Source organism: Dromaius novaehollandiae, chromosome 3, assembly GCF_036370855.1.
Source record: "Dromaius novaehollandiae isolate bDroNov1 chromosome 3, bDroNov1.hap1, whole genome shotgun sequence".
NCBI lineage: Eukaryota > Metazoa > Chordata > Aves > Casuariiformes > Dromaiidae > Dromaius > Dromaius novaehollandiae.
The window spans coordinates 105,109,016-105,134,265 of NC_088100.1; the positions used below are offsets into that span (position 1 = coordinate 105,109,016).

The 25,250-nt window shown below is 37.6% G+C and overlaps 1 protein-coding gene across 16 annotated transcripts in view; it reads right to left on the reverse strand.

Annotated features, from left to right (window-relative positions):
• ESRRG (estrogen related receptor gamma) overlaps positions 1-25,250 on the reverse strand; it is a 412,544-nt gene that overhangs the window by 34,321 nt on the left and 352,973 nt on the right. For all 16 annotated transcript variants that reach the window (XM_064509690.1, XM_064509701.1, XM_064509688.1 and 13 more), the window contains 2 exons: positions 20,046-20,156; positions 15,419-15,580 (listed from right to left, as the gene is read on the reverse strand). In XM_064509690.1, the coding sequence (XP_064365760.1) occupies positions 15,419-15,580; positions 20,046-20,156 (273 nt within the window). The remainder of the gene's footprint in view (positions 1-15,418; positions 15,581-20,045; positions 20,157-25,250) is intronic.

Sequence of the window (25,250 nt, forward strand, 5' to 3'; positions counted from 1 at the left end):
AATGTTTGTTTGTGTATGCGAGGTAACAGAAGTGCACCACTAACACAGGTGTCACTTGCATAGAGTTATGCAACATTTTTGATTTCCTGAAAACACTGACGTTGGTGTTAGGTTATATATACGTCTGCCAGTTTTTTCAATTAGACCTATTATTGATTTGATGAAAAAGCAAATTAAACATAGCATGGTGGTATGTAAATTGGTTAGACAGAACATAAGGTCCTAGTACTGAGCTTCTCGGGCACGTGGCCTCTGCATGCAGCTTTACTCACCAAAGTCTCTGGAGACTACAGAAACGGGGGGAGCTTTCGCAAGAGACCTAGGCAGCACTTGTCTAGCAACAGATGTTTAAAACACCCAGGAATATGTTAAAATAAAAGAGATCTTGGGAGAAAAAGTGCCAGGAAGCTCAAACTTCGACAAGGCCATAGAGCGAGAATTGCTTCACTTTAAATCTAGAATAAACCTTTTGTTTTCATGAAGCTTCTACAGATTTACAACAGTTTAACATAAAAATTGGCCCACAGGTAGTAACATCTTTTGTTTCAAGTACTAAGAAGAACTGTTTATCAGTTGATGCTGCATTTTAAGCTGTCTAAATATTTGGCATGTGGAACAGACAGTGCAGCTCACAAGTACTCCTTTCTAATTTTCCATAATCAAAGAGTCAGAGTTTCTGATGCTAAGAATCAATAACATGGAACAATCATACAGCAGTTTATATGTTCATGTTTGCCTCTCTCCCTTTGCCTCTTAGCATCTTACTGATAGCCAAGGGGCTTCAAGTGCTGGGGAACCAAAAGCAAGTAGGGATGCTCACAAGCAAGCCTCTTACCTAATTTCCATTTAATTCAGTTCTGAAATCAAATCAAAGCGCTACTGTGAAAATTATTTTCTTACAGAAGGTGCTAAAGGAGCACTCCAAAAGTCACTCCAAAACACCTGAGGTTTAGCTTCCCAAAGGGTTAGCTGACACTAACATTACTGACAGGACACTGCAGCAGCAGGTCTACCTGGGGCATGCAGCTCTGCACGAGACAGACCTCAGTGCAGTTTCTTAAGGTCAGAGACAGTAAGTCCACTCTCTGGCTTTGGTGCACTGGAAACCTACGTAAGTCAGCACAAGCCTCGAAAATCCTCTTTTCTGATTTCCGCATAGCCACTTGTGTCACAACAGACGGACAGCATTTTGAACTCTCTCTCTCTCATGTCACTCAGCACTGTAAGAGGGCCAAGTAACACAATTTCCAGCGAGCCAAAAGTCTTGTCGACCTCTGTGGCCTGCCTGTACGAGGACTGTACGTTTAGGTTCTGCAGTATTAAAACAGCGTCTCTAAATGGGTGAAAACTCTGCTCTGGTTAAGACAAGTTTTGTGTTTCTTTCATCGCTGGTAGTGCCAAGATATCAGCCTATTTCTTTGTCTCTCTTGAAAAGCATGTAAACTGTTGTATACAAATAGAGCCACTAATGGAAAGCAAGACATTGCGAATCAGACAATAGACATACCAATTAATCCCTGGGATGCACAAGAGGCAATCAATTTTCCCAAATCCCAAATCAATTTAAAAAAAGAATACAGAAAACAATTTGAATTTGCACTCCCTTAAAAAGAAGGGAATGGAGGGAGGAGAGAGACGGAAGAGGGTGTCCCAATTACTGCACATTGCTTTGCAGTGTATTTCTTCACTATGTTCAGAAAATTCTTAATATAAGGCAACTTGCAAAAACTGTGAAAGCCATGTATCCTTTGTCAGTGGAAAAACTGAAGTTTCAGATTAAAATGGCTAAAAGGAAAGAAGAAAAGAGAAAGGAAGCAGAAGAACGTAGCAAGTATTAGAAAACTTCTGGATTTCAGGCTTATACATGCAGCCGACACCTGAAAGGTGTAATGTTTCTGTTTCTGCGCCTTTTCATACACTGATGGAAGTGATGTCCAACAGTGTTTCAAGTCATTTAATGAAGTTTGGTGATGGTAGTAGGAATGTTGTTAAGGGAAGTAAAAAAAGCAATGTCCATTTGAAGCTTGTCTGTGAACTTTGCATGAACCGCCAGGAATAATGTAGTGTGATGACAAGCCAGTTATACCTTCCACTAAATTTGCTGTCTGGAATGAACTGAAATAGTGTTTGGTTTGTGTAATTACGTCCATCTATCTTTATATTCCAGCGGCATATCGCAAATTGAAAATACTAAAAATTGACTGTTGGTTCTGATATTTAATGATTGCCAAAGACAAGACAATGATTTATTGGTTACTTACCGATGTGACACATTTGCATCTTATTAGACGGAGATTACTATTCCTTAAAATGCGGACGAGGCCTGATCATGTCTGATGGATTGATTTGATTTGCAAATGTAATCAAACTAATAAGAGGGAAAAAATGAGCAATAATGCCTTGTTTTTCAACTGGCAATCACTCCCCTGCCAACAACGCTGATATCCCTGACTAAGCAGCCTTCACACAGTCTTCCTGTCTCCTCAAATAAACAAAGGGATGCAAAGAGCTTGATAAGAGGATAACGAGCCAAGTATGGATGTAACATGGAGCCTGTACCTCAGCACTGTACAAATGTATCAATGGGAGTAAGAGCATTGAACTTACTGTGCCTTCCATCCTTAAAAAGCAGCAAGCAAAAAAACAAAGAGCAAAACAAAATGACCAAAAAAAAATAAAAAACCCCACACCCCTTTACAGAGTTAGGGAAAAGAGCTCATTCAAAAAAAAAAAAAAAAAAAGGCAGTTTTAATTTAGGGAACCCCTGGAGAACACTCATCACCAGCACAGAACTTACAGGATGAATTCCTAGAACTCTCCAACCTGATGGGAAGCTACTTTGGGAAAGCATTTTGGACATTATGATTCCTGCAATTGAAACCACTGTCTATGGCCAGAGCATCAGAGAACATTTCCAGAGGCATACTGGATAGTGTTTTTAAATCCTCCGAAATCATAAGCAGAGGCTTTCTATGGATTTTTATCTGCATATAGATAACATAAGCAATTAAATAATCTATTTCACCATGAAGACTCTAGCATTCTGACCACATGCTGATGTTTCTGTAAGGGCTGAAATACGGTTCTAGCTAAAAGCAGGTTCTTATTCTGCTTATGGTAAGAGAACCTAATTCTCCCCAGTAGGATTCTCTTCCTTGTTAATAAACAAAAAAAAAGCTTTGTGAAAGGAACTGCACCAAGTCCCCCCTTCCCCACTGAAACAAAACTGGTAAGTGAAGCAGAAGGCAAATAATAAAGTTTTGAGGTTCATACAGGTTTTAGATTGTGACCTGCATATTTAGAGATTGATCCAAAGCCCACCAAAGTCAAGGCAAGTCTTTCTACTGACCTAAATAGGTTTTCAACTAAAGCTTTATTAAAGAGGAAGGATGAAGTGTGAATGTTGACAGCTGAGGCTCTGATCCTGCAAATATTTAGGAACACAGAGAATTCTGCACAGTGGAAGTGTCTATGTAAATAATGTAATTATGCGACTTAAATATTTTCCAGACTGATTGCTAATTTGCTTCACTAAGGGATATTCGATAACATAAAAAAAATTGCTTTAGGGAATAGCCATTATAAAGTGTCAGGTTAAAAACAAAGTTGAATATATGGCTCCAATTACCACGCTCAAAGACCTCAAAATATTTTCATAATTTAAAGTTTCACAGCTCATGTAATTTATACTTATTTTAACAGTGGAAAAGCATCCCGGTCAAATTCCAATTAAATAATTACATTTTGCCTACCTAAAATTCTCACTGCATTTTTAATTGGATAGGACACACTTCACTGCTTCTCCTAAATTGTTTAGTGTTGCCATTCAGTATATAAATAGCTACCACTTTCTGCCACAGACACAGTACACTTTTCCGTAGCTCTCAACGGCAAATTCTGGTTCACCTGAGTGGCTGTAGTATTGGAACTCATGATACCCATGGCAGCATACGTCCGTATCTCCACCTGTCATAATCTCTTTTTAAGTGTATTTTTTCTCCAAGCAGGTTCTCCACAAGATTGTATATTTATCATTGATTGTGACTGATGACTGCATGAGTATGCAAATACTCAGTGTTAACACCTTCTTCTCTTGACATTATTTCCTGAAACGCCCATCTAAGCCTCTTGTTAGAGAGTGCCCTCTGTAGGTATATGACAGTGCCTGAATTACCCTGGGTAGTATTTGCACTGTTCTTCTGAACTGTACTTAGATTTTTTGAATGGTGCCTTTCTGAAGTACCCTGTTTCCAAGCGGCCTTTTGATTATAAAGTCCATGGTGTGCTTCTGGATCTATATACGAGGATTATAATACACCGTAAGAGTTACTCACCATTGTTTAACTACTAGGCACAATCTGCATTCACTGTGAACTCCAAATTCATGTTGAATGCATTAGGTAAATTTTTCAGTATAAGTCATTAGTGGTGCCTGGAAAATGTGCAGTAACTCGAAACTCGAACTCTTGCAAAATAAACTCCTATCAATTCTACTGAGTGAAGATCATCCAGAGTTCACATTGCATACTTCAGGCTAAATCTTTAGCTGAAGATTCACTGGTGCTAAGCAAACACTCCTGAATCTACACAAATGCTGTCTTCATCTCTGGAAAACTTACTTGTAGTGGAAAGTGAAAAACTGATCACAAAGTAGAATGACTTTCTACAAAAGACCAATATGGGGAAGGAATCAAAATTCTTCTCCACCCCAAATGCAGTTAGTGGAGGACACAAGGGCCATTGTAACTTGCATACCCTACATGATATAGCTTGAATCACAGCAATTCAGAGTTTGATGCCTGTTTATTAAGGCAGACATGGTGCTATAGCACAGGTATAAAAAAATCTCTGGCTAGCAACACGCCCTACAGCCTGTTAATGTCATGATATATGCACGTAGGTAAGTGCAGTTTCTTTGAACAAACATACGAGCAGCCATTACATGCAAACCTGTTCTACCTAATCTTTCCAATAGCCAGATGCATGCAAACTGCAGATTTGCCCCCTGCCTCTTCTCCACTCTCATCACAACTCTTTGCCACTGTGTTCTAGTGAAGACAGTCCCTGCCATGTAAGGATTTGGTGAGTTAGCAGCCTCTTCTCTTCAAATGCCATTTCCATTGAATTTGGAGCCTTCTAAATCTGTAGCTGGATCTCATTTCAATATTCGATTTCACCTCAACTCTTACTACAATGCGGAAATTGACGGTGCACAACATGGCAGCTGAAGATACCCTGGAGATAAGGTTCTGAGCTATATTGTGAAATTTCCACTTGTCTATAATACATGTCTCAGGAGTTTTGGGTGGAAAATTCCTTGGTCAGAGCAACATACTTTAAGAATCTTCTCTTTATACAACATGTTTTCAAATAAAAGATAGGTTTTTTTACTTTTTTCTCACATGGAAAATTACCTAAATATTCCTGCCTGATATTAACGCCATAGTATATTAAACTTGGAAGCAAAGAAATAAAATAATGCGGAAAACTGACTTAAAATTTACAGATAAATAAGCGTTCAATCCAGGTAATTAAATATATGGGCATTCAGGACCTGAATTCTTTGGATTCTCTGTCTTACATGTTTCTTGAGATTCTTCCTCCATATGTATATGTATATATATGTGCATAAGTTGAGTATTGCTCAACAAAGCAGCTTACTAGCAGTGGAGACAGTTCATAAAGCTCTTGTATGACCAGCTGATGTAGAAGGTGATTACTGTAGTCTGATTTTTAAAAACTGCTGACTATGTTGATCAGATTGGAGCAAGTCTTGCCATTACAACCCAGATACTCCTCTGCCACCCCTATACTGTATATAATCATGCCCAGGTCACCACGTGCCCTGCCAGAAACATGCTCACTGGCTAAGGGGGCATTGCAATTCAGGTAATTAATCCTATTCTAATGTAGGTTAAGCAGGTGTGAAGCCTAACTCATCCAGAGAGAAAGTAGACACTTCTAGAGGCACTCTTAGAATTATAGTATTTAACTGGTCTCAGATAACTTTAGGAAACTAGATCAGCTTGTGCTGCTGACCCAGTCACACAGGTGTAGACCTGTCTGCTCTAAATCCAGTCTGAGTGACTGGTTCTGTGTCCCCTCCCTTCCTCCCATCCTAGATTTACAGTATCAACATACATGACTGGAAAGCTGCCCTTTTCTTCCCCACCCATAACAATGTAAATATACTTGCACTGGAGGCTAACGTAGATGATTAAAAGTCACTTGTTTAGTTTAAAATAGACTAACTGGTTACCATGTTAAGAGGGCTATATTGCTTTAACTTTACTTCTGCATTCCCAGCATGTGCTATGATCCTTTCACAGGCCAATTTAAACAAGATGTAACATTTGTGATCTTATTTCTAACACAGCTTTCAGAAACTTCACTGGAATTTTAAAACTCACAACAACTTCTTTGTCTGGATGTCTTAAAACTCTGATTCTGGTTGAAAAGCCTTATTTTTGTAGAGAAGAGGAGTCTTGTAACCACAGAGGAGATACTTATTGTATACATATGACAGTTCACTTCTGCAGCATTTGCCTCTTCTGTAAATTTCTTACAAAAGGAAAAATTTCAAGATTTGGCCCAACTTTCTTAGTATGTTTCTGAGCAAGGTATCTTCCTGCTTGTGCCAGGTCATCCTCTTTTACTTGTAAGAAGCTGGCCTTCCTTGAAGTATCTACTGTGCAGTTAGGGAAAGATTGGAAAAGGAAGCCCCCCTCAAAGATTATTTCAGAAGTTTTAATTAGTTTCTACAGTGTGCTCCTAATTGGCAGTCTTTTAATATGTTTGGCAGTTGAACTAAATAAGGGGAGGAAAGGGAAGGATTTTAAAGAAATAACTTGCATGTAAATCTTATGTGCCTAGGCATCTTCAGTATGGCACTCCAGATACTGTCCCACTTGCAAAAGTCCATTTTTGCTAAAGTCTCAGATTAAGATGGTTTATAAAAGAAAAAAAAAATGGAGACTACAGTAAAATTTAAAAGGTTAAGATATATTTAAACTCCCTTCCCTCTGAACCTCTTGTTGGCTCAGAATAAGGAAAACCGTTACCGAGTCCTCTGCAATATACACAGCTCTAATCTAGTAAACCCTTTTGTCACGCAAGAAGTGAGTACAGAGGTGAGTACTGTTGTCCTCTAAATAGAAATACTTGCTTAAGGCTTGATTCTGCACATTGCTGCAGATTCTTGGAGATGGTGAGTACACACAGGGAACACAGAGAGCTCTCAGCGCCAGCTGATATACTGATTACTGATGTGGGTTTATCCCTTCAGGGCCAGATCCTTAAACAATGCAGACTGGCACAGCACATTCGACTTGCACTCCCATACCAACTGATCCTATCGAAGGCTCTCAGCCACGCCACTGTCTCTATAAACTAACTGGGCAAAGTACCATATCTGTTTTCTTTTACAGATTCTTCTTGTAATGCCTGAGCACTAAATAAGATCAAACCTTTTCCTACATTCTTTTTTTGCATTGCTCCCTCAGAACACTGCGATGCTGCCTCAGAACATACTTTATTTTTTTTAGGTACCTCATAGTCCTAAAATGGTTAGTGGGAGTCTAAATCCAGATGTGCTGAAATAAATGGATTAAAATTTGTTCAGTTTTCCCTCTCCTTTCTTCTGTTCAGCATCAATTTCGAACACCCTTAAACATGCAACTTGCAGCAGCCTATTTTCAGCCTCATGGTACCTCCGTAATACAGTGTCTGCAAGTAAGGGAGCAGGCTGTATTAGTGCGTTTACAAGTCACCTAGGGTAACAAAACACTTCTGATTTTGCTAAAAAAAATAATAGGAGATGACTGCTAGATCTTTTTATATTCTTGCATTTAAGAATCAAATAATAGCCATTTTTGTTTACGGAAAGAAAATGAAAAGCACTGGCATTCATTACTGTTGATTTGCTCTCTTTTTAGTAATCATTTTTTATTTTTAAAGGGCCACAGGATAATACATAATACAATGGTAGGAAGCTATTTACCAATTTAGCACCTCATTATAAAACTACTCAGAAACCTCTTTGTCTCTTGTTTAACATAATAATTATTGGTGGCAACAAAAGTGGATCCCACACTTGCACCATGATTAGCAAGTGATGAATTTGGGTTGAATATATTGCATTTTGCTAAATAAACCTTGTGCTATCCCAAATCCTCAGTCTAAAAAACACCAGTTTTAAGAGAATAATTTTCACTCCCTGTTTAAATGCATGTTTCCAAATTAACCAGTGTTATTCTATAGAAAACTCTCTTATGCTTGAAGTCTCCAGCTGCCACACAATTTATATCTCTTTCCTCTCCTCTTTGTTTTTCAGCCATTTTCCCTGAATGTCAAAGTCAATTTAGTGCATTTCACTTTGCTGAATAAATCAGAGGCGAAATCCTTGCTAAAAGTGAAAATTTGATTTGCTAAAAGGAGCTTAGGGCAACTATTAATCAATATATCCAGAGTGTCAAAGCTAAGGCCATGATAGACATGCATTCATTTGGAGATTGGTTGAGGCAGATAAAGGGGGAAAACTGGGGGGGAAAAAAAGTGCAACAACCAGATAGTGTAGTGTGTATGTTTGGGGCACGGGTGGAGGGAGCAGGCTGTTTAAAAAAAAGTGTGTGTGTGGGGGGGGAGGTAGTCACTAAGAAAGAAAGAACAGAAAGAGAATACTTGTATATGAATAAAAGGTGGAATTCCTAAAGATGTAAAGTCATTGTTTAATTCTGATCTTGAGAGAAGCTGATTTTAATGAAGCACCAATTTAAAAAAAAACTAAGTAAAACGTAAGTTTGAGACAACTTTTGCTGAAGATTATTCTTAAACAAGCTTTTTCAAAAAAAAGGGGGATTTTAAAATCAAAACCAGCATGTGCATGGTTTTGTAAAAATATCATTTCAGTCTTACTGTACATTTATTTCATATTAATGTATAACTTCTAAATGATGGTATGTTTATATGCTGGGGAATATATTTTTTTCTTTTCGGGTAATTTAATGCTAGCAAAGGATGCCAGAATCTACTGTTCTGGAAGCTAAAGAGGTATGACTAGTAGTACCAGTAACTTCCTCACCTCTCCATTGCTGTCTGTCTCAGTCGTGAATTGGAACCAGTCTTTTCTGATCAACAGACACACGAAGAGTGTGTGCATCTCTAGTTGCACACAGGGCATATTCCTTTTCCTACTGAACTCAGCAAAAATTTTGTCACTGACTTCAGTAACAAATCCATCAAGAATAGTCTGCCGTCATATCTCAGGTGGATATATTGTTTTTAAAACAAACAAATGGACCTTTCTATAACTGCTTTCTACCACACTGTATGTTCCTGTTTTGTTTTGAAAATATAGTGGACATGCTGATTCATACCTCCATTCATACCTCAATCCAACCTCTTCCCTGCCTTGCAAAATCACTTGCACCTCCTCTGTGGTATCATCTTAGAGCTGTTTTCAAAAAATGAGAAAAAATTAAAAAAAACCCCCACCATTCCTAGCAGTTCAACTGATGTTAAAAATACTCATGTAAAAAAACAGTGGGACAGATGAACTGTTGGCATTTTAATACACTGTTGTTCCACCCTGCTCAGAGCAGATTGAATCAGTGGAGTGATCTGCACACTGGCAGTGCCTAGCAGTTCATCTATGCTATGGCTCGAAGATAAAACTGATAGTCAATTGCTGAGCTCCCCGTCATACAATTTAGCAACAGAGATCAAGGAAGTCTGCAGTTTTTGAGAAGCCTTTTGGCTGCAATCTCTACCTGTAAGCCTTGGGGAATGGCATCCCTCAGAGCACGGAAGTCCTACAAGTTGTGAGTTAGAGAATATTTCTGTCACAAGGAAGAGCATGTCTGATTTCCATAATTAGTGCATGTCTGTAGAAGGAGTTAAGAGAAGAGCAGATAGTGGGGTTTTGATAGACAGAAGGCAAAGAGAACCTGCAAAGTGTCCAAGACAGAACAGTGATAAAGGGCAAGATGTCCTGGTTCCCCAGGAGGCTCAAGTTATTATCACTACAAACCTCTTAGCATGAAAGAGCTCATACTCCATTCCATGTTATAGTAGCAGTAAACATCACATTAACATGTCCACCTGTCTCCGGAGTGACAGGCACCCTGTGACAGTGGACTCTAAGAGAGCTGCAGTAGTGGTCGTGTTGTCTGAAATAGTCCAGAATTCAGCTAGCAGAAGACGACACTACAGAAGGCCTCAAATTTAGCAGAAATAGAGTAAATTTACAGCAGCAAGCAGCGTGGTACAGACATACAGGAAGACACCTATTCCCCTTGCAGAGCTGAAATTCTGCATTAGCTGCCCAAATGACAACTAAGAGAAGGATTTGGACATAAACAGGATGCTAACTAGAGCTAAAAGATATGTGATTTTATACACCAGGTAGTTCCTGCACATGATTTCAGCCCGTCTTCAAAGTCCTACAGACATGATTGCTACCATGAAATAACACTCAGCACTTTCTCATTCTCATTTAAACACATGCTACATGTCCACTAAGATACAGACATACATACATACACGACTATGTGCATGGGAACAAGTACATATGCACCTACATCATACCTGCATGGATATATCACATATGTATGCTCTTATGCTTTTTTGAAAATTAGCTTCCCAAAAGTGATCACTGTCCACTTTTTCTCTGTACTTTTACCTACATTGGGTGGTATTTCTGGAGCAGATGATGAGAAAAGGGCATTTTAGAAATGACAGCTCTGCAGCAAGTCATGCTCTTGTTCAGTATTAGAATGTTAAACTATACCCCTGAGAGCTGCTTTGGAAAGGAAAGCTTAAATATTGTCCTCTACAAAGAGTATGCTGGAACAATAATGTTTCATAAAACATTAACATTAGCACTAAAATATTCAAAACATCCTTGGATTTGCTCCATCAAAATCATGTCCTCTTTTCTTTTTTGTACTAGCACCACTGGTAGTCTCAATTTCTAACTATTCCCCTTCTTGAACACTGTTACTGCTAGCAAAACACGGACACAGTTGAAGACAAGCAAGCTTATTCTACTAAATAATGTAACTAGTTATTTTTGATGTATTAGCCTGATTTACTCTTTCCAAACCAATTTTTCATTTTAAGTGCAAAAAGTTGATTTCTATGGTCTGGTTGATGTTTTTTCATGCATGCAAATTTTTTAGAGAACATTTTGTCCCTTTAGCTTCCTGTTATGCACATTTTTAAGAGCTTAATGTTTCCTGCCTCCACTTAATATGAAAGAACATTGCATATTTTTGCTGAATGCCAATGAGACAGTTACATTACAGAAATGGTGCCTAAACGACCTGAAACTGTGACTAGACATCAGCAGAATTCCACCCCACACTGGAAAAGAGTTTATTTAATTAAATATACCTGAAATAGAATAGACCCTCCCAAAAATACAAAGCAAAGGGTGGAAAACTCAACCACCAGTAAATATTGAATTAAGCATCTGTCTCTTATTTAAGAGATAAAATAAAATAAAATAAAATAGCCTTGCAGAGGCTCTGTAAATATATTGACAATTTATGTAGGTCAGTTAATATGGGCTTTGTCTCACCAAACAGGAGAAGCAGCAGCACCAGTCTCTCCCTAAGCACCTTCAGTATTTTGCTAACGAAGTTACAGTACATAGGAATATTTTAATCTGACACAAAGAACAACAATAGATCTGACTGCTGGGCTGATAATCTTCTTATCACACCCTGTGAAACCTAGCTCTAGTATTTGACTGAGCCTCCATTACTCGGCAACACATTCTGAAAAGGCCAACAATGGAGAGAGAATGAAGTGGAGTGTGGAAGTACCTCCATATCTACATAAAAGAGATTAGAGGCGACAGCGTTCCATTTTACAGCTCAATCATATTGTGTTAGCATGCGCTTATCCGAGCGCGGATGAAATTGAAAGAGAAATAAAAAAGAGTCAGGCAGATAGGAACCAGAAAAGCGAGGCATGAGCAATTTCCAAGGATATAAAAGGATGCTAATGGCAGGGCCCTGTCATTCTTAAAAAGGGCTATTAGGGCACCATCATCTGTTCTTGTGCCCTTATGCTGCTCTAACTAAAGTCAAGCATTTCCTAATGCCATTGTGATCTTTTTCTTCTTCAGATAAGACATGGTCATGTTTCATAACAACACGCTTTCCATTTATTTGATTTATTAATGCAAGGAGACTAATTCTATTTACTGATAAAACCTTTTATATATATTTTTCTTTCGGTATTTCCTTTTGTAGATGGCATCCACTTTTTGTTCAAGAAAAGCAACGACTGAAAATATTTCCAATAGCACAAAAATACTAATGATTTTATGAAAGCATTTGAACTTTGCATAATTTTAAAACAATTTTTAGGCTATGACTGCAAAGGATAATGGTTGGCCAGGAAAGACTGCATATTGCATTATTATCTTTTTATAGATAATCTCATTAAAAGACTCCCTGTTAGAATAGCAAAAAATTTTTGTTTTCTTCCACAAATATACATTTGACTTTGCATTACAATGCTTTATAGCAAGATCTTTATTAGTTATTACGCAGCTGATATGTGAGGGCCTTTAGTTATACTGAAGCGTAAAAAATCACTATAGTAAAGAAAGAGTATGGCTGATCTGCTGTGCTAGGTACAAATTCACTACTGGTATAATTAATTGACTCCCAAGAGATTTACACCAAGGATTTACCCGGCCCACTAAGTTACACAGAACTTTCAGGCAACTTGCACCCCTTTTCTAACTCACCCCCTTTTCCATCCTGCTGTATTAGTGCCTACAGTAACATTTCTTGTTTTAGAAAACAGTCAGGTAGCACCAATTTAGGCTTTTCTACAAGCTGTTTTGTGCCGGACGTTAGCTGAGCTTAGGCAGTCCAAGTTCAACAGCACTTCATTGGTCAAAGCCAAGCTACAAATGTTCTCCACATTTACCCTTTAGCACGTCAAGCCCTTTTGCATTTTGATTTTTGTGATCAAAAGACAGCAAGCAGAGATTTTAGCACTGCCCTCTGTTACCAGAAGGCTTACCAAAGGATTGCCTTTCTTTCCTGTTTAGCCCTTTTTTTTATTCCTCCCATACCTAAATGGGGTCAAGCGAGCAATCTTAGAAAGTGGCAGCTTTACCATGGCAGGTGTGCTTTGGACTTTACCTCATAGGAAAGGGCTGCCCCATGGCAGAAATGTTCCCCAGACTGTAGGCTTTAAATTTTCAGTGCCAGTTCACGGCACCCAATAGCTTTTTCACACTAACCAAAGCCACGGAATCATTTTAAAGACTGCCCAGCCCCGTCCCTCTGCTCTTCCCATTCCCCCCTGCCCCAGGCAAAGCCAAGCTGTGCAACATATTCCCAAATCAAACTGATAAAAGCTCCTCCGCAACTGCTGTGGAGTGTGACTGACTTCTCTGAGCACTACTCTATTTTGGTTAAACTAATGCAGGTAGCTTCCAAAGATGAAACGCAAACTCACCTATTTAACTCATTCTGACTTAATTTGGGGTGCTTTATTAGCAACCAGTGTAAGACAAAGTAGCTAGTATAATATAGAGTGATGTTTAAATTAGTTTACAATTTGCTTGGGCTCATCTAGAACTGCTCTGAACAAAGCCATTCAGAAATGTCAGCTGTGTTCCTAACCACTGTAACAAATTGTTGCCTGAACGCTGCACACCTAATGACTTCAAATTAGCTTCACTGCAATATTGCCTGACAGTTCGTTACGACTGTTAGCAACATAGCTGGCGTATCATGACCAATAAATTGGTTTCAGTGTGGGCTGGGAAAGGGACTTCCATCAATTTGATTAAAGAAATTACTGTAGCATTCAAAGCATAAAGACAAACTAGTTTAAGGAGACAGAAATAAGTTAACTGTACCAGAAAAACATTGCTTGTGATACAAAGCTTGTTTATACACCATTTGTGGTATAGATAACAACTAAATTTCAACTGTGTGGCATAATGACTGTTTTAGAATCTGTAGGTTGCTGTATCTCCCCAGAAGTAAAATAAATTTCCATAAGCATACAAATTATTTTATTATTATTATTTGATAGTTTTTTTATTTATCAGGGATGACCCAGAAGCACCTACATAAGAAGTGGGGCCTTGTAGCGCTTGGCACAATGTAAAGAAATAGCAGGAGGCAATTCTTACCTAAAGTTAATGTTTGTACAATGCTAAATGCTCAAGAATCCAAGCAACAAAGTGAAAGATTGGAATATAGACACTATGCTTTCTGTTTGAAGAATAAAAAAGATTCAGTGCTCGGGTTGTTTCGACTGTGTTGTTTACAGTAATAGTAGAAGGCTAATAATGCAATTTCTTTAGATGCTAGAAATAAAATGTATTTTTTAACTTTGACAAATAGACAACTGACTGGATTATTGATTAATACTAAGGTATCCCAAAATCACATATAAAATAAGGATGTTGTATTGCTCAGAGGAATTAAAGGATATCAATTCTTATGTTTGGTGAGGCTTCACTACGGAAATTGGAAAACTTACAAGCTTACAAAATTGCACAAACAAGCCCACTCATGTGCTGGACTAGAAGTAAACCTTAAAAAACAATAAAAAATCCAAACTTTTTTGTGTGACTTTACCATTTGTGAAAGGTGAGACTGAAAACCCTGTCTACAAGCTTGTGTATTAGCCCACAGAGCAAGTACAAATACCCCAGCACTGCGGGAACAAGCCCATACTTCAAATATCATCTGAAGAAATCAGTCATCTCCTGTTCTGAGAGACTACTTTTGATGACCCCCTGCTTTTCTTGCTAACAAGGGTGCCAGTTAGCTTTAATGATAGTAACACATTTACGTGACATAGACCCCAGTCCATTTCATGCAGACCAAAGAAGTGTTAAGCCGTAGGAGCAGACCCTTAGGTAGAATTCAGTTCTTTCTCCTGAACTGCTGATACAATGGAGTTCTCATACTAGTTCAGTCAATGGAGGGAACAATTCCTCTGTGCCATGCCAAAATCCAACTGAATTTTTAGTTCCTCTGTAGTCAGTCTAAGTTAGTGCCTTATGGAACAGAAGAACTAGCCTTTTGTTCAGCTGTTGCTGAATCAGAGGAGTACAAAGGAGAGTGTTTAAGATAGCTTACTACCCTTCATACCACACTAATGCTCTAGACAGCAATGAAGGTTTATCTTAATAAAAAAAATTGATTCAGTGAGCAGTATGCAAAATTTATTAACACGCTAACAAGCATAGCAAGAATAATATTGCTTACAAGGTAAGAATATTATTGTCTAACCTATGTCCTGTGAATAATCCACAGCCTTAAGAAAACTTTACACACTGTAATGAGAGAACAAATCATCTTTGTTACCGGAAGATACTAATCCATGTGATGATTTCTGTACATCATTTATTTGCAATAAATACTGTATGTACCTGGAATATGCTTGGCCCATCCAATGATCACCACCAGCTCTCTGTCTGCCAGGTCACAAAGAGTGGTAAGTGCTTTGATGTCACTGTCTGGAACAGTGGGGTCAGGCATAGCATAGATCTTCTCTGGTTCAGCCACCAGCAAGTGGGAGACGATCTTGTTATCTGTAAAAATGGTCCAGAACAGCACAAGATCACTGGTAGCACCATTCTCCCCAAACAGTTGACTCATATTTCAAAGTGCAAAAGAATTTCTCTGAAGATACGGGACCTAATTCAACCTTCCTGTAACACTATTGGCGTCTACAAGCAGTTACAGCACAGACAAATCTGAACCATTAAAAATGTTCATCATGCACAGAGCAACGCTCAGATATTATGTTCTTAAGAAAACAAATTTCATGGAATGTAGAAATACATGATCACCTCCTACTATTGGAATAAAATCATTACAGAAAAATCATGCATTATAATGTATTTTGCACTGCATAGATAGAGTTTTGTTTTTCTTTAATTACTTGCAAAAAAAAAAGAAAAACAGATATATTTTTTGACCAATTAAATACCACAAGCAATTAGCGAATCACTGAAATTTATAATTTCTGTCAGTGACTCCAACTGCCATTCTCTGTCTCAGATGTCACTGTTAAACTGTCCTAACAGAATGGTCTCAGGACTTCCTCAGTGCTTATCATCGCATATATCTTATATTACATGTACCCTGCCTGTTAAAATGTTAACAATAAATCTGTGCTCCTTGGGTCCTATCTAGGAAGAAAAAAAGGGTCTTATCACATATTTGTTCTTCTGTGAAACCCACACATTTAGAATCATGTATAAAACTAGCTTCTTGAAGTATAAAAGTGGAGTAGGGGTCTCCTAGCATTTCCAGTCAGGAATAGCTATTAAAATCAATGAAAGAGTGTAAAACTAAAGAAAGTAGCAACAGATAGAGATCCTATCTGAGAAAACTGGTTTTGTGCAGAGTGATACTTTATCATATTCACATGCTTGTTATTTCTATCTGTCTAACATTTTCATTTATGTGTTTAGTATTTACTTTTTCATCCAGAAAATCTATCTGGAATAATCAATTAAGTTATAATGAAAAGTGAAAAAAGAAGAGTAAAAGAGTCTGGAAGATTTACTGCACAGTGTTGCTACTCTGTATTATATAAGTAGGATAAACATAAAATGAGTATTATATTGACATGGAGGCACAGCAGAAATATTTTATTTCTATACAGGAGCCTGATTTGTTACTCTGAGAACTCAAACTGAAAGATGAGGAAAGGACTAATTCACTGAGGTTCCTAAAAAAGTATAAGTATATATTATTATACTTCCTGCCTACACATGTTTTGCCATGGTAGTTATACCACAAAGGTACCACTGAAATTTAAAGTCCAAATGGAATTTAAAGTCCAAATAAGCACTCCTTAGTGAATTTACACTAATCCTTTCCCTTCCTTGGGGTGAAGAGTCATGCAGCTTGATATAAAGGGGAATCCACTGGGAGAAGGTGCTAAGTACTCTCTGAGCGCAGAGAAAGCCATTAGAATTAGCATTATTGTCCCCTTCCATGTGCAAGTCAGAGGACAGACAACACTGCCCTCCCCTAGGAGAACCGCAAAGGAAGCAAACAGGGCTCTGAGTCACCCAGGAGTGCCGCACGGGCTCCCTTCCAGCCCAAGACAGATTTCCATAATATACTCACTTGCCTCTGATTTCTGATACTTTACTGCTCTTTTGTGACATGGATTCCTTGATTCTGATCTATCGTCTCTAGAATTTTTGCCTTATTCCAAATCTGTGTGTCAGAAGTTGGGATATATGTTAGTCCTTCATAAAGTAAGTGCAAGAGCCAACTGGAAACCATCACATCAAGTGTGTTTTATTACAAGGGGATATAGTCATGTTTTATATGAACTGTAGGAACTACGCCAAATGAATAATTCTTGATCTCAATATTCTACTGATTATCAAACTGATTAATGGGGAATTCTATTTTTATTTAAAGATGACAGATGGCACTTTTAACTTATACTGGCAAACAGCCTTTGCATACACTCTTTTATTTTTTCAAGTCTTTCATATACTTTTTAATTGCGCACAGAAAATCTCATATTTCTAAGTGAAAAAAGATAACATTGCTTATTCCAAAATTCCAGCATTTTGTATGTATTGAAAAATAGGATAAATAAAGCAGATATTCTTAATATCGAAACACATATAGATGAGGACCTAATTTTTTTTATCCAATGATAAATGAATGAAGAACCACTCATGTCTCCAAGTTCTGTTTTCTCCCTTCAAACAAGCAGAAGAAACAGCCAAAAAAGCCTCCTTACTTTTTTTATAAGGTTCCACATCAAAGGCTTTTTGCAGATGATTCACGAATACTATATATTTTGATCTATGATTCACAAGATCAAACTTTTTTTATTTTCACAATCAACAAGATCTATAGGCAGGCTATTAGATTCTGTGGTGAAACGGGGAAATTATTATGGAGACCAGAAGTAGGTCTAGGAAATATCCTCAAAATGCCAGTTCTTTCACTCTAGGGAGAAAAAGCTACATGTATTGGAGCATGTGTTAGTATACAGCATAGGAAAATTCTGAAGGCACTCAGAAAGCCCCATTACTCAGGAAATTGAATAGCCATGAGCACTGTTTCTAGGTAAATCTTATTTAACGTTTCCCTAATTAGAATCAATAGAACCCAATTTTCATTCTTCTGCCTTTGTTATACACAAACTATCAGTCAGGGTCCAGAAAATCTCCCAGGCTACTTCCATACAAAACCGATTCAACTGCTTCTTGACACTTATCTGACAGGATCCAAAAATTAAGTTTTATAAATGTTTATTACAAAAATATTTGCCATTGGAGTAGCTAAGGAAAATTAAGGGAGGCATTTAGATAATGAGTAATGACTTCTAAGGAGGTTAGTTTATCTCAGACAAATGTAGCTTAGAGAAATCGGTGTAGTTATCTTCTTAAAGGTAATGCAACGCACTACTTTGCAGTAATCTTGGGTTTACAGAGAGATTCTTGTATTTCAGTACGACAGCGTTAACCTCTGCTCATATTAAAAGGCTTGGGTTCTTTTATTTTTGCCTGTTTGGTCTTGGCTTTTTGGTATGTTAGGCTATCAACATTTCGACTCAATGACAATATCAAGTAAATGAAAAACTGACAATCTGTGCACCCAGGAAAACTAAACCTCTAATGAAATTAAGCATTAGTTTATTAAATTTTATTGTATTATCAGAAAGTTTTTATTATAATGTGCAAAATCTGCTTAGTGCAGCCCTAGATTGTATTTACAGAACGGTAGGACAGCTTATGTAGGCTGAGTAGAAGATGCCAGATTGGACAATTGAAGGAATATAATCAGCATAATGTTTTTTTGGAAAGGCAAAAGGAAACTATGCCATATGTTCACTTAAGCCTTAATTTTATGTAAAAACTGGCTGTTTTTTCTTTGACATAGCTAGAATGCCCTTTCACTTACAGTTCAAAGTCTGTTCATGTGCTCTCTAGCTCCTCATATGCTCAAACGTATTGTACACAGCACTGTCCCCTACTGGGGAACACGAACTGAAACAGATCCCATTTTCCATACAGCCAGGTACTGCAAAGAGCCCCAAACCGTCATGTGCATTGCCTTTTTCTGACAGAGGCATAGCGAGCAGAGGGAAAGGGAGCGAAGGAGGAATTTTCCCTCCTTTATTTCTCTGGCTTATTTCTCTGTTTTAATAGCAAATTAACCTTCTTGACAGGATGTGTGAATTCTGCTTTGAATTTGGAAGAGTTTACAAGCACTTGATAAGGAGTCTATGCCTTTGCAGGGTAATACACTAGCTCTTGCACTACAGCTATAATGCTATTAAATTTACTTCATGGAATTAGTACAGTCGCTGCTTGAGTTTATATAAGCTGCAGAGCAAAACCCCTAACTATTTTTAGTTAATCGCAAAGAGGATGGAACTTGTATTTTAGCGATGAGATGATCAGCTCTCTATCTCTCTCTTTTAATTTCAGCCTGGCAAGATACAATCAAGGACATTATTAAAAAAAGCCACACAAAAAACCTCATAATGCTTATAAAGGTATCAGAGCCAGAACTACCAACCTATGCTTGTTATTAGCATGGCATATTGCTGTTTTAATCTAATGCTAGGTAGTGTATTAACCTTCTATAGGTATAAATTAATGAGGCTCTTAATGCATTTTCATTGGGAGGCTGAGCAGTCAAACTCATTTACTTAGTGAAAACTACAAAAATCACTTTCTTGTGAAATCTGAAACTAGAAGCTCCAGTGAACTAATGATCACAGTATGAACCATTTTATGTACCACTAAAAATAAAGATAACCTGTAAATGTAAAATTTGCACTGCATAACCCATGCATTTATACAGCTCCACCTGTAAAAATATTCTTTGTTTAACTCTGCCTGAGAAAGGAGGAGCATATTTAAAACAAAGTATGTTCATAGCTAAATGTCCTCATGGCAGCATCTTCTGACCAAACCTCTGCCTCAGTCAGAAGGAACTTAGCAAACAGTACCAGGATTCCATTCCTTGTATTCAAAGAAAAGATGAGATATCTGATGTACTTACATGGCTTTTTTGCTGGCTGAACTAGCTGAGGGTTCAGGTATGGGCTATTCTCTGCATCTATTCTGCGTTTGTACTTCTGGCGACCTCCACGTACTCTGTCTAGGCGGACACCTACATTGGGAAAAATAAGCAAACATGGAATTAAATATATTTTGAGGATGCCTTTCAGGTACCAATCTTTTATCTCCTGCCTTCCAAGATTTATTTAAATGCATGTTTATTTAAAAAGAATAATTAAAAAAAACCAATAGAAAACAGTACTAAAAGTATTTGCAAGCTATTTAGATTTTCACATGTGCAAGTTCACAACATAATTTCCCATTCATTCAAAAACACTTTTTTAACATAATATTAATAACAGCTAATGAGTTTAGTTTTTGTTTGAAAGACTTTAATCTGAGGTCTTCTTTAGCAGAAGCTGGATCCTGTTCCAAGTTGTAATAAACACCATGGATATACAAGGCTATCACTGTGAGCAGAGAAGTAGGGAGAAAGAGAACTTTATAAACAATTAGTGTTGCATACAGTTTAGATAGTCAAAAGTAATGCTTTTAATTTACATGGACAGAGAACACAAAGGAAGTGCCCTTAGTAAAATAAGAACATATATGTGGTTTAAAGACTCGAAATGGTTTGTGAGTGTTTGAAAGAAATTGTATGGGCGTTCATTTAGATGTCAGCAATGACGAATTAACATTTGCATTCTACTTCCAAATTGCTCGTTGCTTTAATAAAGCATTCTGATACCTCTGTTGTATAAATATATAGGAGCTCACCTTCCTGAAACAGGCTGCAGCTGCTCTCAGAGAGAAAATAAAAAAGGGAGGGGAAAGAAAGGATGGTAGGTCCTATAAAACAATTAAGTGTTTTTATTTCTTTCTTTATTTCCACCCAGACAGATTTCTAGACAACTAGGACGAATATCAGTATAACCAAGCAGTAGCATATCACTGAAGTTGAAAAACTCAGCACATATGTAAGGTAACAGGATACCAAGTGCAAAGTATGTCCCTGGTGACATGGACTTAACTGTACAATTATGCAAAGAAACATTATGTAGCAATGATTCATGCGAGCGATGTATTAAAGTGTAGCTCACTTTCTCACTTCTCTTTTCATTGTCTACTTTAATTCTCTGCCCTCTATTTATCTTTTCCATTGCCATTATTATATCATCCCCCTGTTCTCTCCCACTCAGGAAATACCTCCAGAACTGGCTTCTGGAATGCATAAAAGCCACTGCTACGAGAAGCTACAGTTTATGAGCAAAGCATGAAGAATATGGATTTATGTGTTGCCCATGAACCTGCTCTGGCAGCACAGTCTAGCTGCCAGGAAAGATCTCTCATTCCTCTTTCAAACAAAAGAAGGAAGAGGACTGACTGGTTTTCATAGAAAACAAAAAGCGAAAAATCCAAGGCCAAGTCTTATTTTGTTTTCATTTCTTTTTCTTTTCTATTTCTTGCTTTTTTCTTTGTTTGTTATATTTACTGCTTTCAGAGTTCACATGAAACTAACACACAGGAACACTCTGACTGACTCGGGGAAGACGGTAGTTTAAAGATCTGATTCTGTACTCTTCTGCTGCAAGTGGAGGCTTTGCATGGAGGTGGTCTCATTTGCCTAAATGGACTGTTCATATCTGTAAAGGTTAATAACATGAAAGTTATTTGGCTTCAGATCACAACTGATGTAAAACTGTAAAACAGTGAATTGTGTACAAGAGCACTCACTACTTCTTGCTCACCAGGAAACTGGATAGTAATCGTCTGCATTGAATAGTGAAATTTCATTCACCTTACTGTAAATACTGTATTGTCCTCTCCCAAACACAAGCAGTACATTTCTCATTGTACTGTACCAATACACTTTTGGGAACCACGTCATATAAATAACAAAACTAATCAGCCACATATCCAAAGAGGTCACTGCATAATTATGACAGAAATCTCCTTATTTATGGTGTTTACCTATATCCCTACCACACTTGTGGCTGATTCGTGGTCTAAGCTATTTGGTATAAATTCACAGTGATTCAATCAACAGGGAATGGATGTGTTTGTTTGTTTTTAAAGTTATATTTAGAAATGCATTAACTACAACAATATGTTCAAAAACTATTAGTTAAAAACTCAGAGCTAATGGTAACTCAGTGTCCTCCATCCTTGAATCAGGGAGTTTCAGCTCTACCCAAAAAAAATGGCATTCAGGGCAACACACTGCCATGAAAACATACAGCAAGAGACCAAGATTTGATAGCTGAATATTCAGAAAAAGGCAGAGGATTAGAACAAGGCACATACGAGATTGGTGGGATTATGAAAAAGACGGCCCAGCATTTGAAGAAAAATAGATAGAAAATGATTTCTGCATAATTCAGATGTCATCCTTCTTCCTGCTTGGGAGCAGATCTCATAGTGATAAATGATGGATAGCATCAGACAGAAGTATGTTTAATCAAAAAGTAATGGAACTGAAGCTTAAATTAAAATAATATAAATCTACCAAGATGAACAGTTTTTTACCTCCTTTGCATTTGCTGAGATACACATTCAAGATATTCACATATTCAATGGAAACAAAGACAATAGTCATAATAGCAAAGTTATACACAGATCCATGCATTCACATATATACATATCTATACCTGTAAATATAGCTACACTTTTTTAAAAAAGGCACAAACTTTACAATTCCAATAACGGGTCAATAACAGTACCACCTATTTTAAAATTACATAAATCTATAATATAATTAGTTCAAATTCTAATGTGAAAATCCTTTTGATAACATAATACCAATAGAATATAAATTGGAAATTTATAAGCCTTTTCGTAAAATTGATACAAAGTTAACCATCATTCTAGCTCATAAGCTTTCATCTCTCCTAATACTATTACAAAATAACCATTTTGGAATCAATTTCTGATAATCTCACATACCTCGAGTGGCATGTTACTTCCCAAGAGTCTTAACAGGAGTAAACACAAAGCAAGATACTACCTAAGAAGTAAGAAAGTATGCCAGTCTGATATCCGGTGAAAACTTATTGGATTTTGGAGGGTAGCAAACTGAAATCTAGAGGATCCTGTGTATATACATATATTTTCACTTATAACTGCTATAGCTGTAGAGAGAATGTAGAAAAGAAAAACAATTTTGTCCACAAAGTTCTTCATTTTGTGGGGGTCTAACATCTTGATCATAGAGGCGATTGCTTTAATTCAACACACATTCTGTATTCAGAATATTAAAGAAGATATTGTGGCATCTAGCTAGGGTACAGAGTGATGTTAGAGATCTCTGTCAGAGATCTGCTATGCATGTGGCTTACCAGGGTTTTAGGCAACTCGGTCCATTCACCCTCGTCACTGTTCCCAACCATAAAGCGAAGAGAAAGAAATCCATCCCACTCAGATCACCGAATGAACTGCGTTATAAGTATTATCATTACAGTTGGTTAGGGTCAAATTATCCACTAATGTAACTGAGCAAAGCTCCCCTGAAGTCAAGCAAGCTGATTTTCCATGTTCCCCAATGCTGTTTTTCATTTTTTAAATTCTTCAACAGAAAAACAAAAACAAAATCTCAAATAAGAAAACCTGTGGTGTCCACAGGGAGTCTTATTGCAGTACAAAAAAAAGAACAGGCCTGCTACCAATTATAATATGACTTCAACAGTCAAGGCTGCAACATGTTCACTTTACATCTCATGACAAGGGCAACTCATTTGAACTCATCTGTTCAAGAGTGATGGTAAATCACGCATTTTGACACACTTTACAAAGCTCAGAAGATACGGATTAGACTGGAACTGTAATATATGGAGAGGTGGAAACTATGTAAATCAACGCAATAACTACTTTTTTAAAATAAACACATACTAATACAACTTAAGAATCTCTCCAGCTGGCCTTAAGGAAAAAATGGTCTCGTAGTTACAGTACTAGCTTCAATAAAACAAGGTTTGCTTCCTGGTTCCTCACACATTCTTTGCATGACTTTCTATCAAATGTTTGCCAGCATGAAATAAAATAAATTGGCCCCTTACTCTGAAGTAAAATTGTTCCCATACAGTCTTGCACAGAAATAACTGAAGCCTGGGACTAAGCTACAAAGTGAGCTACCCTCCAGGTGTTTCAGCCTAAAGAAACCTAGCACAGGCAGAACTGAACTCTCCATTTGCTCCATTTTTCCTCATCTGTTCCTCCCTTACTATCACTCCTGCAAATTATTGTTCCTGTTTAGTATGCCTTTTCTCACACTGCCTAGAGGCCCTCGTGTGGGACAGGTACCCCACTGTGACTGGTTCTATATAACCAAAAAAAGTGCCCTTGTCCCAATATATAATTCTTTCTGTCATTCAGGTCCCCAGCATGATAATCATATTTAACCACTTCTCTTTTTCCACACAGATTCAAGCCATATATGCACATGCAAAGTGTACCATTTATTCCTTTATAACACAGCTTTCCTCCACTTTTCTATTCCCTCCTCCCTACCATGGATACTAGTCTCTGGTGTTCATCTGTTCATTTCTCCCACTAACATCCTCGTCCTTTCCATGCAACTCTATGCCTACAAGAAATCGGCAGGCTAACTCGTAAGACGTTTGCCCATTCCTTCAAATCCTCCTCAAGACCTACCAACACCACACTGCCTATGAGAAATTAATAACTACCTGTAATCAGGGATAGCTTTATACTGTGGAAAAAAATATATAATCCACTTAAATATGAACTGAGCTCTAAATACATCAAAACTCGCTCTCTTCCAGACAAGGAAAATACATCAGTGAAGAGCAGGTGTGAGACCAGAGCCAAACCCACAGTTTCAAATTCCTCAGAAACTTTCAGCCTGCGCTCCTTTCCATCCCCCCTCTGTAAGACAAGAGAAATACAGTGAGTGGACTTGTTCTACGCCTAGGCCAATCTGGCAAGCTCCTATCTTCAATTCGCCATTCTGTATGTACTAAAAGAGACTCCCAACTCATTTTTTGAGATATGTAACTGGGTAAAGCTCCACTTAACTACAGTTGTCTGTCAGATTCCCAGCATTGTCTTAAAATCTTACCGGGAGACCAAAAAGGACGGATAATGAAGTAACTGCATCTTTCTGAGCTCTAGAGAAACATCAGTAGCAGAGAAAAAAACACTAACAGCAAAATCAGAAACAGCAAAAGGAATTTTAATGGCAGATTCTGAT